We start from the raw sequence: 18,762 nt of genomic DNA on the forward strand, positions 1-18,762 counted from the left end.
AACTGTACGTTCATTTAAACGCTTATACTTTAACGTTCAAAAGACTTTTACCTCCAACTCAACGCAAAAAAATGATACTTACATTAAATTTTTAAACTTATAACGTTACACGTTTTAACTTCAAAACCCGCTACCCTGAATTGAATCTTAAACGTTTATTTGCAAAAATTTAATTAACAAATAATTTTTATACGTACAGTTCAGTTTAACCGATTTTGATGTGTTTTAACTTCAAAAACCGTTTAACTGAACTGTACGTATAAAAATGATATGTTCATCAAATGTTTTGTTTATAAACTTTTAGATTCGTTAATTTAAATAATATTTTTTTGAACCTTATTTGCATTCATACAACATGTTTATTTATCGATACATATTTTTACCTTATCGATACATTTTTTTTTAAATAGAAACCATATAAATTATATACGTACAATTCCAATAAAAACATGTTTTAACGATTTGTGTGTTTGTTTAATGTGTGTTTTTCGAATAATGTAATTTGTCATTTTGAAATTGCGCCGTGTTTACTGAGGTTACAAAATTGTCATAATAAATATACTTTACAAAATTATTTATACTTTGTTTAACACATTATATGAATTTTTCAGTTAAAGGTCTTGACAGTATGGATGACCTGGGAACTAAGCGAAGAGATCTGTTGCTTAAACCATTAGGCGATTTAATAACGAATATTATAAATCGTAAATAATAAACTAATAAAAAAACTAGTAGTAACATGGAAAAAATACATATGTGGACTAACAAAGATTACAATTAGCACATTACATTTATAGTTGAAATAACTGTTAGTCTTTGAGTATTTAGTGGATTTCGTCAAAATAAGAATTAACACAAGTTTATTACAAATGATATTTCACCACGATTAATACAATTTATTTATAATTAAAGACTTATTATTCACAGTTAGCTTAAAGTATTAGCCAGAAACTTGATATGTTTACTAGCCACCTTAGATATATAAAATGTACCCCGTGGTGTTGCGGACTCGTACGCAAGCTATATACATCGTTATTTATCGTTATATGTCGTTATTTTTGACGTTGATTAGAATATTTACAATCTATACTAAATTATGTACAATAAGTAAATTTGCTGAAAGAAACAATAACAGCTACAGGGTGGCGAGGAGAAAGCTCACATTACAGCCACCTATCTAATGTGAGTTGATAACTGTGAAGTGTGTGGGGCTTATAGGTTTAGGAAGAAGAAGTTAGTAATTATTAATTTATTGACAAATAATTTAATTTTTCTCTCTCCTGTAAAATTTACATTTTGTAACTCAATACACTTTTGCTTTTGAGGGAGGATATAAGATAAGCCTTAATTTTTGTTTGTCCAACTATGTATTTTTTTGTCAGTGCAGCAAGCTAAATTTGACTAATTTTTGAACATTTTTTTTAGAACCAGAGAACCATCATGTTGAATTTATCCACATATGTCGAATCATAGGATTGTTCATGAGTGTACAATATCCAAAACAATACGCAACAAATGCTGCTATTTCACTCGACCATACTTGTGTTATAAGTCATGGAGAGACAGTCATAAAGTCATACAAATATGTTGGGACTGATTTACATAATGTAGATAACGTAAACCATATGTCGGTAGGGAAAAGCATAACTCTTGAGTTATAATATATAATTTAAATAAATAATTTCTATACTCTCGGGTTAAGTTTAATAAATAATACATTAAATATAAAGTACTTATGTTATTATATTTTTTAAATATTTTTTGTGTGCCACAGTAATGTCAAAATTGTCAAATAATTAAATGTACTGCATAATAAAAAGTTTTTGCCTGCTATTGTAAATTATTTCATTACTTTCAGTCATAATTTGTATTGGTTTAATATACAGGACATTTAGGTCCTTTGTCGGGACCACTACTCCTCTCCATCCATCCCGTCTGTCGACATAGCTTCACCATTAATTAATCTTAGTAAGTTTAAGTACTTACATTTTTTTTGAATACATCCATTTCGTCACATCGAAATGTGGTTTTTCATCGGAACTATAGACTGTTATCCGAAATAGTTTTGCAGCTGGCAAGGGTTAGGGACCAATCCAAGATCGTCTTTTGGAAGAAGTCGCGTTGGAAGTTAGAACAACATTGTTGTGTTTTGTATATTATTATTATTGTTGAAAAACCGGTTTGTTGTGTAGTTTTGAATCGCTCTGCGGATCATGTATCATTATTAGTCGTCGTTCTGTCCCCTGTACGCACGCCATGACCACCCGAGTGCAATTTTATTACAATAAATGAAAATTAATCTTAGCGGATTTTTAATTAAAAATAATAAGTCTACGTGCGAAGGGTTTAAGGCCCCAAACATTTGGTCCTTCGACCGGGATTAAGAATTAGCGTCGAAATGCGGTTAATTTAGCTAGGGCAATTAATTAGTGTCGAATAATAAATTTATCTAGTTAAGTTTGCAAGTACGCAATAAAGAGTGTCGTATTTTTATCTCTTTTTTCGAGCGTAAAGTTTTAGTACTACAAAAGTAAAAGTTTAAAGTATTTCGTAAGTAGTACTAAAGATTTATCGAGTTTAATGCAGTTAAGCGTATGCTTGTGCGTATAGGGAAAATCTAAATAAAGACTCAACAACAGATTCATCGATAGCCATCTGTATTTTAAAGTCATGGTTGAGGCAAAGAGGATTTTTGAAAGATAAGGATGATCAACGTAATAAGATAAGACTGAAAATAGATTTAATGACGGAAGTGACCAAGCAAACATTTTCTGCCACATGGTGAAATTAGCGGCGTTAAATATTCCTACCTTTTCGCGAAAATATAAAGAGTGGGCAACCTTCAACGATATATTTAAGGCCTTAATACATGACAATGCAAGCCTAAATACAATACAAAAGATTTTTTTATCTTAGATCGTCATTGGAAGGGGACGCTGCTAATAGTTTTAAGTCATTGGAAACGACAAAAGCAAATTATAAGTCAGCTTGGTCGAGTTTAACCAAACGATATTATTACTATTTATATATTATATGTTATATTGAAACAAACCTGATTTTGAAGTAAAACCAAAGTGTCGTTTACCTAATGTAAGTAAATATTAGAAATTCTAGTAAAACCGAAAATAATCCATTACAAAACAAACCAAGTTCAGTTTTAATAAACAACAAACAAGTTAAGAAATAAGACAACAAAGAAAAGAGCGTAACTGGTGGGGTTCGTTGGGACTGGAGAGTATAAGTACGGAGTAGAATTCAGCTTACGATCAATTACTGATGATAAACAGTTAATTGTATTACGGTAGGTTAGATTCAATAGTGGTGGAATGTTAATGTCTAGATGGCTGTGTGTGTCCTATAGCGCAAGGGTGTAATCACAAACCAAATGCGTCACAACACACAATCGAAATCCTCTAAAGCCTAGGTGAACACTGGCTGGCTTATGAATTATGGTAGTCATAACAACCGGTTTGACTACAAGTTTTCTAATATATTTGATACGTAAACTCTGAAATGTTGACGTCTGTAAATTATTACAAAAAAAACATTTTAAAAACATTATTGCTTTTTTTTTTTCAAGTGAGTTCGCCTAAAAATGTCGAAGAAAAACAAGAAACAGCAAAACGTCATCATCGACAATGTCAACGTGGCCGAGCTCGAACATACAGCTTTGATGAAGTTCACTCAGAAGTTGTACGACGAACTGTTAAAAGAACGGCAGAACAGGTCGACTTATCAAATTGAAAGGGATCAAATGCGAATTTTTTGGGAAATCACAAAACAAAATTTAACGACTCTCATGGCCGACATGGTGGCTACACAAAACGAAGCGGGAGACAACGCGCAACGTGTGGAACAAGTGAAAAAACGAGCCCGGCAACAACGACTTCAGCTGGTCTACGAGCAAAACCTCGAACTGAAACAAGTAAAATCGCAGAATTCAAACGTTTTGAAAAGCATAGCTGCGGAATGTGACCGACAAATTACGGAGTTGTTCAACGTGAACTCGTCGCTGAAGCAGACCATTCTGCACAACGCTCTGGACCATACCAATCAGATAAAAAACATCAAAGTTGCCCATGTCCAAGAGCTGGACGCGAAAGCCGAGGTGATGCAAAATCAAATGTCTCAGATAATGGAACGAATCGAGAAAAAACGGCAGACGGTCGTCGAAGGTGTTCTGAAAAAACACGAATTGGGCGTGGCGCTGATCGAGAACGCTAAGGAACGACAAGTGAAGATGTTGTTGGAGAAACACAAAAACGAATTTGACGACATGCACAGTTACTATCAAGAGCTACTGGTCAGCACCCAAACGTTGGTGAGCGTACTCAAGGAAAAATTAGAAATGCTCAGCATAAAAACTTCGTCCACCGACAAGTACGTGTCGTCTCTAGAAAGAGAAAATCAACACTTTAAAGGTCTATTGGAAAAAGCCAACGGCGACATAATTCGTTTGGAACAAAAAATGATTCATTTTAAAAAAAACAAAAAAAGTCTGGAGTACAATAAGAAGGAACTGAAGAAATGCATGGAACGTTACGAAAACCTGATGGTCGAAAACGGTGCATTGGAGATCAGATACGACCAAAAAGCCGAAGTTTACCGTTCATTAAAAGACAATTTTTTACAAAGGGTACTGCAATGTCAGAGTGAGTCGAATTTTGGAAAAACATTATTGGAAAAGCAGATTGTCAAGCTCGACAAAACGGTCGCAGCGTCGGAATGACGAAAAACGACGATAGATGTCCTTCAACAAATAAAACGGAACCAACGTGTATAAGTAACCACCAATTCTTTCAAGTAAATCATCTACAACAGAAATACAACGACATTTATTTTTGATACTCGTGTATGGTTATGGAGGTTTCACCTCTAATTATAAGTGATAATCATGTTCAAATTAGGTTTTTCTAATAATGCTCTAAGGCTTGGCCCTACAAGCGAGTGTCTAGCGCTCTTTGCTTAAAGTTAGATGGTTAAAAATCAAGTGTCCCATGTTTCTTACTTTATGGGTTGAAAATGGAAAGAAATGTCTAGAGGTCAGTCGGCTAATTGGCTGGTATGGTGTACCTAATCACTGTCAAATCAAGGTTTCTTTATCAAATGATAAAGAGGAACAACTCTTTGAACTCTGTTGACGGATTTGAATGAGCTAATTTGAGACGCATCCCAAAGGTTGGCATAAGGGTACCGCATTTTAGGATTGTTCTGGTTAAAGAGCAGTGGAGAAATTTAAGGATAAAGTTCATTATCAAATTTTAAAATCACTAGTGTTGCTTATTAAAAATCTGGTCAAATTATAAAACAGTCCTGGTTCTTTTCGCCTGGACAGTCTCATATAAATTTGAGCGACGTTTTCACGGCATTTTCTTTTCTCACTTCAGATAAATTTGAGGAAGATTGAACACGCGGAAATGAAGAGAGAATCGCTGGTTACAACAGACATGTGTGTTCGATTAGAAACTACCTATTAACAACTTGAACAATAACTACCGATCTACCAAGTCCCTACTTCCAGACAGGATATCAATGAAGTCGAAGAGTACTGGGAACTTAAGGTAGCCTATTCTAAGCGCCGTGATGTTAGGAATCGAACGAAACCAACCGCGAAAAAATCCGTCCAGTAGTATAGACGGGGAAAAAACTTTACCCGGCTGTATTATATGTTACTGTCATGTTATCTACTTAAAAAAATTGTTTTGCCAAATAGAATTGTTAAAATATTGTAAACCGGTAATTATTCTTTCTCATATAATACAATAATAATTTTAATTGAACCTTTTTTTAAGTAACACAACTATTTCATAGACCAAATTACTGTAACAATAATTCTTGTATGTATAATTTTTCCAACTGGAAATGATCTAACTCCAGTCCAAATCTATGGCTGAAAATAAACCAATGTCTCAAGTTCCAATAAAGTGGAAGAACATGGTTATAAGTTATAATATTGATTTACTGAACTGTTTAAAAGGAAACCGAGAAGTGCAGGTTTTTATACACTTGCAGACTGCAGTTAAACTAAAGTGCTGTGGTAAAAAAAAAAAAATCGAACAATTTTATATTATAAATTATTAGTTAAATAAAAGGCAGAAAACAAAGGGCAGGAAATCACATTAATAATATATTAAGTTAATACCCAGTGTTGCCAGAATTAAAAAATGTGATTAATGTACAATGTCTTCAAAATTACCGTAATGTACATTTAATTACCGTACACGAAAAATTGCACACAATCTTCGCGAATTATAAGTCAATAATCATTATATATTTTTAAACTATTTACACTGATTTAGTTAATAATAATTATTAGTAAGGTAGGTAATTAAGTGTTAAGTAAAGTGACCGACGTTAAAGATACTAGATACCAATCTAATTAATACAATTAATAATTATACATTTTTGTCAACATAATAACTGTCGACAGTCATAACATCGAACATTTAGCCTTATAATATCCTTATATGTCCTTTTTATGAGGGTGGGAATGGGGATGGAAATGGGGATATGGGTGGACTGGGGGTGGGGTTAGGGATGGGGATGTTACATTTATGTGATAGGATATAGGAGATAGGGGTAAAAGATAGAAGATGAGGGATGGGGTTGGGGTTGGGAATGGGGTTGTGGATTGAAATGGGTGGGGGGCATGTATGTTGTATTCACAACGTTCAAAATAGAAATGAATAATAAAGTCAATAATTTAAGGGGCCATATTCTCTATGAATTGTTTTAGGCCTGATATTATGAAAACACTAAAATATTAGCCAGAAACTTGATATGTTTACTAACCACCTTAGATACATATTAATGTATCCCGTGGTGTTGCGGACTCGTACGCAAGATATTAAAATATATGTTATATCTATGTGAAAACCTTTAACAGAGCCTTGCAAATTTACACTAAACATTTTCTTCTGAACACGCACCCATTGACTTTGCCAATCAGATCGCCCTTCGTCGCCGGAGTTTTCAAGTTTCGGATGCAAGACCATCCACCAAAAGAACCGACTGAGATCGGTCTCGTACTTGGATATTAATTGACATGTTTCATAAAAAATTAACAATATATAATTATACAAATAGTGGAAAAAACATTATACTTAGATTTAAAATATGTATCGTTAACTTTTGTGCAATTAAGTCATTTTAACTAAAACAGTTGAATACATAAAATATTAATGATTAGAAATAAAATGGTTCTAAAGTTTAAATACAAACATAACCTAAAAACCAAATATATCAAGATTAAAAAGTTGTTTAAAAAAAAAATCATAAGTAATCTGAATAAACAAAAAAAAATGAAATAACAACTGTTTTGGTAAAGTATGCAGGTTCTTATGATTTGAGTTTAATAGATTGTAGTAGATTTAGGTTTTTTGTCCTTAAGTGTTATAATGTGTTTAATAGGAATAGTAGCCAATTGTAGATTTGTTGATTTTTTTTTCTTTTTTTAGTTTTATAAAGTCAAAATTTTGTAAATTATGTTCTTAAGTCGTTAAAAATTAAAAGTTTACGATCTTAGAGGTATTGTGATTTATTTACATCGCAATAGTCGTTGTAAAAAACGGCATGCTAACTTTGCTACCAACATGTTTTTATGTTGAAAAATAACAGTTCAATTGAAAACCACACAAAATGTGGGAAAATATTGTAAAATATTATTAAAGAAATACAATAGGTGAAAAATTTAAATACAAAAGCAACTGCAAATCAAAATATGTTAAGAAAAACAACTTGTTTTCGATAAAAAAAATATGTAATAAAACTATACAAGATCTTACCATTTGTTTGCATTACAACAGAAGCTTTCAAAAACAGCTTGGTTTTGATAAAAAAAAATAATAATATTACAATATTGGATTACAATTTACACGATAATTGATTTTACAAAAACTCCTTGTAATAAGTTATAATTATAAAACATTTTTGATTTAGGAAAACATTCACTGTATATCTCTCTTTTACGTTTAACATTCGTTATTCCCATCAATTGGGGCATAGACGGTTTAGTTTGGAATTTTAGGGCTTATAGCTTATAGGCCTAGAGCCTGAACGTCCACGCCCGCTTTGATTTTACTCGCCGGGGACTCTCCACGACTTACTGTCTGCTTTCTCAACCTTCTTGTCTAACTCCTTCACCCATGTCTTGATCGGAACATGTACATTTATATGCTCCGGGCAATACTTGGCCATCGAGCTCCTCGACTTCGTTCATCAGTAGGGTCAAACCTGAGTATTAATACATACGTACGAGTAAAATATACATAAACATAACAAAACATGTGTGGGGTTCTAGTTCCAGTGAAGTAGTCCCATTCTTAATCTAATAATTAGACTAAGTCGAATGGCTTCAGTCGTTTGAGTCGTCTGATGTCTTGCAAGTTGTTGAGGAGTTGGCGGTGGATGATGTCGTTCTTATCATACCGATATGCTGTAACAATGGTACGAAGAGCGATGTTCTGGCAACGTTGGATGAGTTCGATTTTAGACTTACTGGCACAATCCCACAGTTGAATACCATAGATCCAAATCGGTTTAATGATCGATACGTACAGGAGACGTTTGCGCATAATTTCTTTGATTTGCAACTTTTTCTGGCGTACATGAACAATAAAACTATGCACATTTTTTTTTTATAAAATTTGACAGTTTTGTTAAAACATTAAAGATTATAATACAAACCATGTAAACAAATTCTCTAATTATTGTACCTCTAGACTTTGTACGATTATTGTAAACGACGTTTTAGTTGAAGTTTATAATTTACAATCAAAATAAAGAATATTATTTTTTTAAAGTAAAAATATTTTGTTGTATTATTTGTGTACTTAAATGTTTATACAATTTATTTTATCACATTTTAAAACCCTGATGTTAGAATAATTAAAAATATATTTTTAAATTTTCATCTAAAATTTGTTATAAATAACGAATATACGAATATAACGTAATACTACCATTTTTTTTTTAACATCTTGAAATAATAAACAAAAATTTATAAAAAAAATCTTTACTGATTTAGGAAATAATATGTATTACCACAAACAGTGATTTAAAATTGGTAGGACGCGGTTATTATATTGTGTGTTGTAGTTACTATTACTAATTTCTTTGTTGCTAAAAAATATTTTCTAACTTGTATAATATGCTTTTATATGAACGTTTAAATTAATTTAATAAGTACGGTTGATATGGTCTTTTTTTCACTATTATGGTGTATGATAATATAGTTTTCTTGAAAAAAAGCATCAGTTTATATGTCACTCTTTGTCAATATCGACGTAATTAACAATTATACCTTCTGACACGTTACTATAATAGGAATTACAAAAATTGACAAAATATAGTATGCCTGAGTGTTTTCTATATCCAGTAACATTAATATATACAATTTTAGTATCAATTAAAAACGATTAATAATAGTATTTTTACTATTTATATTATTTTCCCGAAATTTGAAAAAGTGTCATATTATTAAATTTTATTTTAGTTAATAATTCTTCAGTTAATACAAAATCAGAAAAAGAAAAAAACTAATGCATCAATAAATACTGATTTTAAAATACAAGTGATATTTAACCCTTCAAGATTTTCGGTGCCACTATAATAATTTGATCAAAATGTGTACAACAAGTTACGGGAATAAATATGGTACCTCGTAGAGATCGATTTACCATTAATGTATGTTATTTTTTTTACGAAGAAAACTTTGTAAACAGTTTATTTAATTTTAATTTTCAAAGTGTGTACCTATATTCCTATATTATGTTATTAGTATTATAAGTATTATTTTCACTTGATCGGATGGTTATAATAATGCAAAAATAGACTGATTTAAGTTAGCTTGACAAAATCAAATATTACCTAACTCGATTTGATGTTTGAATTAATAGTTTTAACGCGATTCAGTCCAGGTTATTCCAGACAGTTACATTTATTTTATTGGGCTAGTTCGGTCCGGGTTGGGTAGAATCAGAATAAAAAAATTGTTAAGTACTAACTTAATCTTTATTCCACATTGATAAAAGTAGGATTATTTTTAGAATAAAATCTAAAAAATGTTCTACTGTATAGTGTATAAATAACTGATAATGTTAAAACTTAAAAATATATGCCAACAGTTATTAGTCGTTTGTTTTCATTTCAACAGTCATTGTGAAAAATACTGTATTTTGTGTAGTTAAGTTTATCTGATTATTGATTTAACACATAAGAGCCCTCTACGTGTACCTAAATCACTTAAGGGGTGAAAACACATATTTTTAAAACTATTTTAAAAAAAATTTTAAACGCCGAAACTAAGTTGGAGGTTTTATAATTGTAGTTGCTTTAGTAGTTCTATTTTAACTTATAAAATATTTAATATAAATTAAAGCTGCTTATGAGATAATTTTTTTTAAAGATAATCTATGCGCCTAAAACCGAAGAGTCCAAATTTTTATTTTTTTCCAACAATCTAAATGTTATAACTACAGCTGATATTAGTTGTATATTTCTTTTAGTCGTACTGTTAAATATTACATGTGTAATTAATAGTGATTATTAATTACAACTATAATACTAAGTCTGAAAACAGAACTAATACAGAAAAAATATTCGCTATATCTTATGTAAAGTAGAGTTCTATCTTGCATGCTTGTTTGTTAAAAGACATAGAACAACAAAAAAATGGTTTCATAAAACAACTGGATATCTGAAAAAATATATAAACATTGTAAAAAAACCTCTAATCGCACCTATGACTCATAGGTTATGAGGCAGGTGTTATTGAAATTTGGGTTTCAAATCAGAGGCTAAACGAAAAATAATGTTATATTCAATAAAAATGTAAATTAATTTCATAAATATATTATTTCTGCTGACCCCATAAATATTTTATAAGCATAATAACGAAATAACCCACCCCTCCACTAACAATATTATGGTTTTGCATTTATATAAAAAAATACGCAGTTGGAAAATGTTAAACTTATTGTAATGTGGTTCACAGGCTTTTTATAAAAATATATTTTTTGTAAAACAATCTATGACGCATAATGAAAAAAATATTGAATACTTACAAAATAACAAACGGCAAATATGCATACATTTTAAAAGTTATGCGTGTTTTAATTTAAAAATTTTTTTTTATGTTGTAATATAAACTTTGTCCATATTTTCAAAGAAAATTTAGTTTTTTCATTTTATTAAATAATAATTTTTTCCTAATATCCATTACGCATAACAAAATTAAATTCTAAATAAATAATTATACTTGAAATTAAGTTTATTTTCTTAAAAGGTTTATAATATATAGAGCAACGCCTATTTTACATTATGAATAATTTTCAAAATTGATATCCTAAGAATAGGTACACAAAAAAAAAACAAAGACAAATTCATTCCTTTTTTGTTTTTTTTGTGAGAGCTTTTTTGCTGTTCCAAGCTGTTAATAACGTTGGAAATACAAACATACATGTTTAGATTAAAAAAAAAGTCAAAAGATTTCATAAGCAATAATATTAATAATCACCATTCAATCGAATCTATGGAAATTAGTAGTTAGTCTCAGGCGTCTTCAAATTGAATGGTTCCCTTTTTTTTGGAATAAGTTACTAAATAAGAAAACTGTTTGTTCTGAAATTCTCACGTAACATCCTTTTACGTACTTTCCAATGATTTCAGAAATTACATAGATTTGATAGTTTCCTTGACTGTCCAGAATGACAGCTACTATCAGCCGATAAACCGTATGGTACGTTATTATTGTGTTCCATTCAATTTTAAGTAAAATTTACCATGACACAACTGTGACTTAACCCTACTATGCTCTGTCCCTACTATGCCTCAAACCCACTGTACTGGCTTTTTCCTATGGGAACCAACTATTTAATTACTTTCGGTCTCCAGATATCTTAATAATTTAAGAACAACTCTTCCAGAGTCGTAAGGTGATTTTCAGGAAACTTCAAACACTTTATAATAAAAAATATATTGAATACAAAAAAAACTCGATAAAAGTGTAATACAACAAATTAATTTCGAAAAAAAAAACCAGTACATAGGGATCGGGGAATAGTTGGGAACGAAGCGTAGTGGGGACGGGGCCATAGTGGATACAGGGAGGTTACAAGTTTAAGGAATTTTTAAATCTGAGAGTGACAAAATCACTATCGAATAAACGCTTCGATGTAAATCAATAGTTTGTATTTTCAAGCCAGTACAGTCCTAACCAAGCACAGTGTAAACCAGCAAAGTAAGCAAATATTAAATTGAGGTGCTGTGTATACAAATAAGCATCAAAGCGTTTATTTAAAAGTGATTTTATTCCAGAGGACTTGTACAGTAGAGTATATGCATAATAGAATGAATGCATAGAGGCGATGGAGAGCTCTACAGGAATTGCTATAAATTAAAGTGAATAAAATCACTAGGGATACAAATTTTGTTTTACCCCTCATCTATATAATAGCCAAGTTGGACCAAGTTTTTATTAGGCCAGTTCAAATAGAAATCGTTTGTAACCTTCTATTAACCATAGTTTTAATAAGACCATCTTTGAATTTTTGGAAGAGTTACTAGTTTACTTATTTTTATAGCGATCACACGGTAAATCTTGTGCCCAATATATTTTGTTATTTGAACGGGTTTTTTTATAAGAAACTTATTTAACTATAATTTTCTGATTTAAAGCTCTGTATAATAATAACTTTAACATTTTTACTTATTTGGTACTAATAATATTAGGAATATTTGAAATATTGGACAATTATTTTTTACAACGCTAACCAAAATTGTTTTTTGTTTGCGAAATATTTATTTGGCGCTAGTATTTTTTAGACACATGAACGTTCTGTTATTATACAAATAAGATTGCCTTTTGCGTCATACTTTAATAAAACTGTATCAATATATTATAAATTACATTTGTTAAATAGTGTTTATTATATCCCTTTACATTTTATTCGACACATAATGTTATCCAAATTAATTAATTGTAAATGTTTTTAAAAACAACGGTCCAACTTTTACTATGGTTTAATTTAGGGACACGATAAATTTCTAATTGGATGAACTAAGTAAACAATTGACACAACTAAATATTTACAGGAACAAATTTGTATTAAGTTATTTCATCAACAAATTTACTGTACCCTAAGATATATAATAGCCAAATATTAGTTGGATCAAGTTTTTATTAAGTCAGTCCAACTAAAAAGGTTTTGTACCCTTCTATTAACCATAGTTGAAATCAGACCAACTTTGTATTTTTGGAAGAGTTACTAGTTTACTTATTTTTATTGCGATCACACGGTAAATCTTGTGCCCAATATATTTTGTTATTTGAACGGGGTTTTTTTATAAGAAACTTATTTAACTATTATTTTCTGATTTAAAGCTATGTATAATAATATATTCAACATTTTTACTTATTTGGTACTAATAATATTAGGAATATTTGGAATATTGGACAATTATTTTTTACAACGCTAACCAAAATTGTTTTTTGATTGCGAAATATTTGTTTGGCGCTAGTATTTTTTAGACACATGAACGTTCTGTTATTATTCAAATAAGATTGCCTTTTGCGTCATACTTTAATAAAACTGTATCAATATAGTATAAATTACATTTGTGAAATAGTGTTTATTATATCCCTTTACAATTTATTCGACACATAATGTCATCCAAATTAATTAATTGTAAATGGTTTTAAAAACAACAAATGTTGCTTATGTTAACAAATTCGCAAAAACAATTTTGCAAAATACATCTGGATTTTATTTTTTGGGTCGGTAATATATAAGCTTTTCGATTAGTCGTAAAAAAACATTGAAGCAGCCAGTATAACTATCATTGCAATTATTTCGTAAGTATTATACGAAATTATTTTCTTATATTTACTGGTTTTATATATTTTCTGAATTATAAATGTATTTAATGTTACGAAATAATATATTTAAATACATTAACTTAAAAAAAAAACAATTACAGACTATTTAAATGATAATTTTTCAAATTATTCGAATACATTTTTAAACAAAGAACTTTTATTTGAATAATTTGATACCTAGACGATTATTTAAATATACTTTATTAGAATGATGCAGAGCTCTGGTTATAATTACGCATAGCATAGTAAGCATAGTTCGTATCGAAGCGTTTATTTGAAAGTGATTTGATCCTAGTAAGCCAGTACAGTGGGGTCGAGGCATAATGGGATCAAAACAATAGGGACGGGGAGGCCTACAGGTCTACAGAAATTATTTTGTAATAAAAAGGGGAAAACCACTTTCAAATAAACGCTATAAACTCTTTGGTGCTAATTTTTAACGTAGTCGTTATAGTGTTAAGTTTCAACGAAAAACTGCCGATACAATGCGCCTTAGTAAATGCTAGTGTAGAGGCCCCTTATGTACTTTAAAAATAGTTTTCCAAACCTAATGTAATCGACCAGTCAAAATTTTTAGTAAATTATTCTCAATTACAAAAGTGAATGAAATGTATGTTTTAAAATGTATGTTTTAAAAGTTAGAGGTATTGAGTGGCCTATGATAAAATAATTACACTGTATATGTATATGTACTGAATTTGTATGAAAATCATTGAAGCAGTCAGTTTAACTATCGTTGCAATAGCTTAAGTAAGGTAAACTATCGAACTTTAAAAATAGTAACATTGTTTGCTTTCATCGAGTTCCTAATAGTTTCTTCTAATCAATAACGTGTTTACCTCAATACGGACAGACGTGTCTTTCTTATAGTGCTCCCGCGTGTAATCTATAAGTTTCTAAGCGACAAACCGTATCTATATCGCCTTGACATACTTAAGAAGCTTTTACACCTGTGTAGTTTCTATTAAAAACCACACTATTCAATTTAACAGTACTCTGAAACGCGTGAAACGACAAAAATATTGAACACTAGTATACATTTGTCAATAATTGTTTTTCGATATTTTCTATAATCGTGTTTTGTGGTTACGTAATCTTTGCATCAATGTAAGAAAATCACGATTTTGTACCTGCGTGTTTACAACAACACAAGTTTAAACTACACGCCAGAGCAATGTAAATAAGTAAACATAACGAAAAAAAAATAATCTCGCTTAGAGTTAAAAAAATTACATAGGCAATTCTGCAATAAATGTTTAGATTTTATTGTAAGTATACCTCCGTCTAATATAACATGTTTTAATTTGCATTATTATTTGCAGACAAAAATGAAACTTTTCTATGTGATAGTGATCTATGCGTTTTTAAATGTTGTGGCAAATGGTGGTATGTATTCCTTGTACCTTTGTATCTACTCAAGCTTAGGTTTAAAAAAACTAAACAAAATTCAATATTTAATTTTTTTACAGCTTATAATACAGAAGTTAGAAGGAACCCTGAAGGTGCAGTACATTTTTTGTTTACAAAATAATACGTTTTTAATTTTTAAGACTTAACAGTTTTTATACATAATTTATTACAGATAAACTCACTGACGTACATATTGATACAGGTTAGGTTAAGACATACTTAAAATAACGTTTTTACCTCAATACGTACAGACGTGTCCTTCTTAAAGTGCTCCCGCGTGTAATCTATACGTTTTTAAGTGACAAACCGTATCTATATCGCCTTGACATACTTAAGAAGCTTTTACACCTGTGTAGTGTGCAGTTTCTATCGAAAACAACCCTATTCAATTTAACCGTACTTTGAAACGCATGAAACGACAAAAATTCATTAATGAACTTTTTTACAGAAAATGTAGAAGATAGAAAGAACCTTGAAACTACAAGTCAGTACATTTTTTGTTTACAAAATACTTTTTTTAAGTTTTAAGACTATACAATTTTTATACATAATTTATTACAGACGAACTCATTCGCACATTGGTTGATAGAAGTAAGACATACTTAAAATGATTAATACTATAAATTTAATTGTTTAGTTGTACTTGGCACTTGCCTGACTATAAGGTTATTTATATTTATGAACTATAATCTCTATAAAAAATGTATTCAATTATTGGCTGTTGTGTGTATTGTATTTTTAAAAAATGGTTATTACCGAAAAACTCTAGGAATTATCAATAGTGGTGAAGTCGAGGTTTGTTGAGGATAATAAGCTCAAAAAACGCAACTTTTGTTGACAATATTTCTCAAAAGAGTCTCAAAAGATTCTACACGAACAATATGATTATATATTAATTTAGTTTGTAAAATATTATTGATAATCTAGAATAGATATTATAGAATAATTGTGTAATAAAATTCCAACACGGCTTATCACTAGTAAAATGGGTCACGTTTAACTCAAAATGTATTTGTATTCCAGCAGTCCCCAACCTGGGGGTAATTACCCCTCAAGGAGTAAAACACGATTTTTTTGAGGAATAAAGACTATACTTTTTATTTTTATTTTATGTACTTTATATCTATTATTATTATTAACTTTGAATCAGTCGTGTATACATGGGAATACATGTGTATTACCTAATCTTATGTCCTAATGACACTGATAATTTTATTACCTTCAAATATTTTCAATATTTTTACTTAACTTTTTTTTGGGAGGGAGGGGTATTTGTCAATATCTATCCTGATTTATGGGTAATAGTCTCAAAAAGGTTGGAAACCGCTGTTCTATTCAGAACATTTTTATAAATATTATTACGCATTAAAATTTTATTTTATTTTTCTTAACTCAATCAATTATTTGTTTATTTTAGAGACCGCGGGGTTCAACATAAAAAATTTTGCTTGGCAACATAGATTATCGATGAGTAATTATTATTCTATAACAAAACCGATTAAGTATGCTAGTAGAAGAAATGTTTTGGAAATAATACAATAATTATTGCAAAAAAAATTTACCAATGCAATTTTATGAGTGTTATAAATATTAAATTTGTATCACTAAATATTCATTTGTAAATGTAAATTCATTATTATTATGAAACATGCATTTTCTACCTTGACTTCCTCTTTTAAATTTATAACTAAACTTAAAATTAAGTCTAATATCATTTAAAAATACATTTTTTGTAATCATCATTTCAGAGCATTTGACTTTTATGTTTGCGATACCTGGTAATAATTGCAAATATTTCGATATAGTTGTTGGTTATTGTTATGTATAAAATAATTTCGTTTTAATTTCAGAACAAGATTGTGATAACAACTCCTTTCTCCGTAATTCATTTTTAATATTCATAGTACATATCACACGGTTTTTACATTAGTTTTTAAGTTATAAGAAAAATCATATGCATATTAATTTTGCTATAACAATTGAAATATATAAAAATGAATTTTGTTTTTAATTTTAGAGTACATAATGGAGCTATATCTGCAACAAAAATTAATCGAACACTTAGGTATTTATAAAATTCAATATATTTTCACAATCACTTTACAAAACTAATAGATAAATATTAATTGTACTTTATTATATTTGGATTGAAATTATAGTCATAAACTAAATATTTTTCGCTTAGTGTTAATGATCGTTTGATATCATTCCGATCATTTCGTTTACTCAAATGTGGCTACTAAAAACTATATACATATCTTATTGAACATTTCAATAAGGTGCTTTCATATTAAAAAATTGTAAGAATGTGCGTAATCTTAAGCTTGTCACTCCTGGTACACTTCTCGTTAGTTAATCGTTGAAATTCACACTGAATAAACAAGTGTACACAAGTGAATATATGAAATGAAATGAAAAAAAAAAAAAAAAAAAAAAAAAATAATGTTAAAAACGTAAAACTTTATCGACCGCTGCAACCATTAGTCCCTTTCTTATTAGATAATACATTTACATGTTTTACACATAGGACTAGTAACTGTTCTTAATAAAATAACATTCTAGCGTGGAGTGTATGGGTAAGATTGGCTTTTTAATAATTTATTATTCTAAAAAAATTAGTTTTTAATAGGTTAAGCTGTTCTGACAGTATGCGTCTCATATAATTACCATCCGCTACAGCTGCTGAGCAATGTATAGCAAACTTAACGTATGGTAACCCTGGTACTGTGGCCGGCGGCACGTATTCAGTAGCTGAAGTCAAAGCACGCTATGTGGTGGCGGCGACAATGTAAACGTGTGTTTTATAGTACCCTGGTACCCATTATTACTATTCAATCACTAAATCTCTATCTTTATGTTCCACGCAAATTTAGGAATGACCCCCAGCCAAACTTTAATTTCCATGTTACTACTGAATTTGGCACCTTATATTATTGAATTTATTATTCATTTTTATTTTGAACGTTATGAATACTTATTTTCAATAACCGTACAATTAATGCAAATTTATATGTTTTTTGTTACAGGCCATTTTGCCGTTAAGCATACACCTGTTGGTAATTACGCTTTATTCGACAGTCGTAAATAGCGCTTAAAATCTAGACGGTCATTTAAAATTTATTTTAAGTCAATCCAGGTTCCGTACGTAATGAGAATAAACTGTTAAAATGAAAACGTTCAATTTATATGTTGACAGTAAACTAAACATAATATAATACAAATATTAGTTCAACAACTGTACGTTCATTTAAACGCTTATACTTTAACGTTTAAAAGACTTTTACCTCCAACTGAACGCAAAAAAATGATACTTACATTACATTTTTAAACTTATAACGTTACACGTTTTAACTTCAAAACCCGCTACCCTGAACTGAATCTTAAACGTTTATTTGCAAAAATTTAATTAACAAATAATTTTTATACGTACAGTTCAGTTTAACCGGTTTTGATGTGTTTTAACTTCAAAAACCGTT

At 29.8% G+C, this 18,762-nt stretch overlaps 3 protein-coding genes across 3 annotated transcripts in view; all 3 read left to right on the forward strand.

Annotated features, from left to right (window-relative positions):
* Positions 1-18,762, forward strand: part of LOC126845018 (uncharacterized) — a 114,069-nt gene that overhangs the window by 37,381 nt on the left and 57,926 nt on the right. The window contains exons 2-4 of the mRNA XM_050583588.1: positions 15,199-15,262; positions 15,346-15,378; positions 15,459-15,488. Coding sequence (XP_050439545.1) covers positions 15,205-15,262; positions 15,346-15,378; positions 15,459-15,488 — 121 coding nt within the window. The 5' untranslated portion in view covers positions 15,199-15,204. The remainder of the gene's footprint in view (positions 1-15,198; positions 15,263-15,345; positions 15,379-15,458; positions 15,489-18,762) is intronic.
* Positions 3,596-4,729, forward strand: LOC126845016 (dynein regulatory complex subunit 4-like). The gene has a single exon (XM_050583587.1). It carries the CDS (start codon positions 3,596-3,598, stop codon positions 4,727-4,729), a length of 1,134 nt encoding a protein of 377 aa, XP_050439544.1.
* Positions 14,887-18,762, forward strand: part of LOC126845026 (uncharacterized) — a 44,764-nt gene continuing 40,888 nt past the window's right edge. The window contains exon 1 of the mRNA XM_050583602.1: positions 14,887-15,052. The gene's annotated coding sequence lies outside the window, so the exon portion shown is untranslated. The remainder of the gene's footprint in view (positions 15,053-18,762) is intronic.

Source organism: Adelges cooleyi, unplaced genomic scaffold (genome assembly GCF_023614345.1).
Source record: "Adelges cooleyi isolate 19-005CV unplaced genomic scaffold, UGA_ACOO_1.1 ACOO_flye_CR_arks_rails_tigmint_CR_PRNA_651, whole genome shotgun sequence".
NCBI lineage: Eukaryota > Metazoa > Arthropoda > Insecta > Hemiptera > Adelgidae > Adelges > Adelges cooleyi.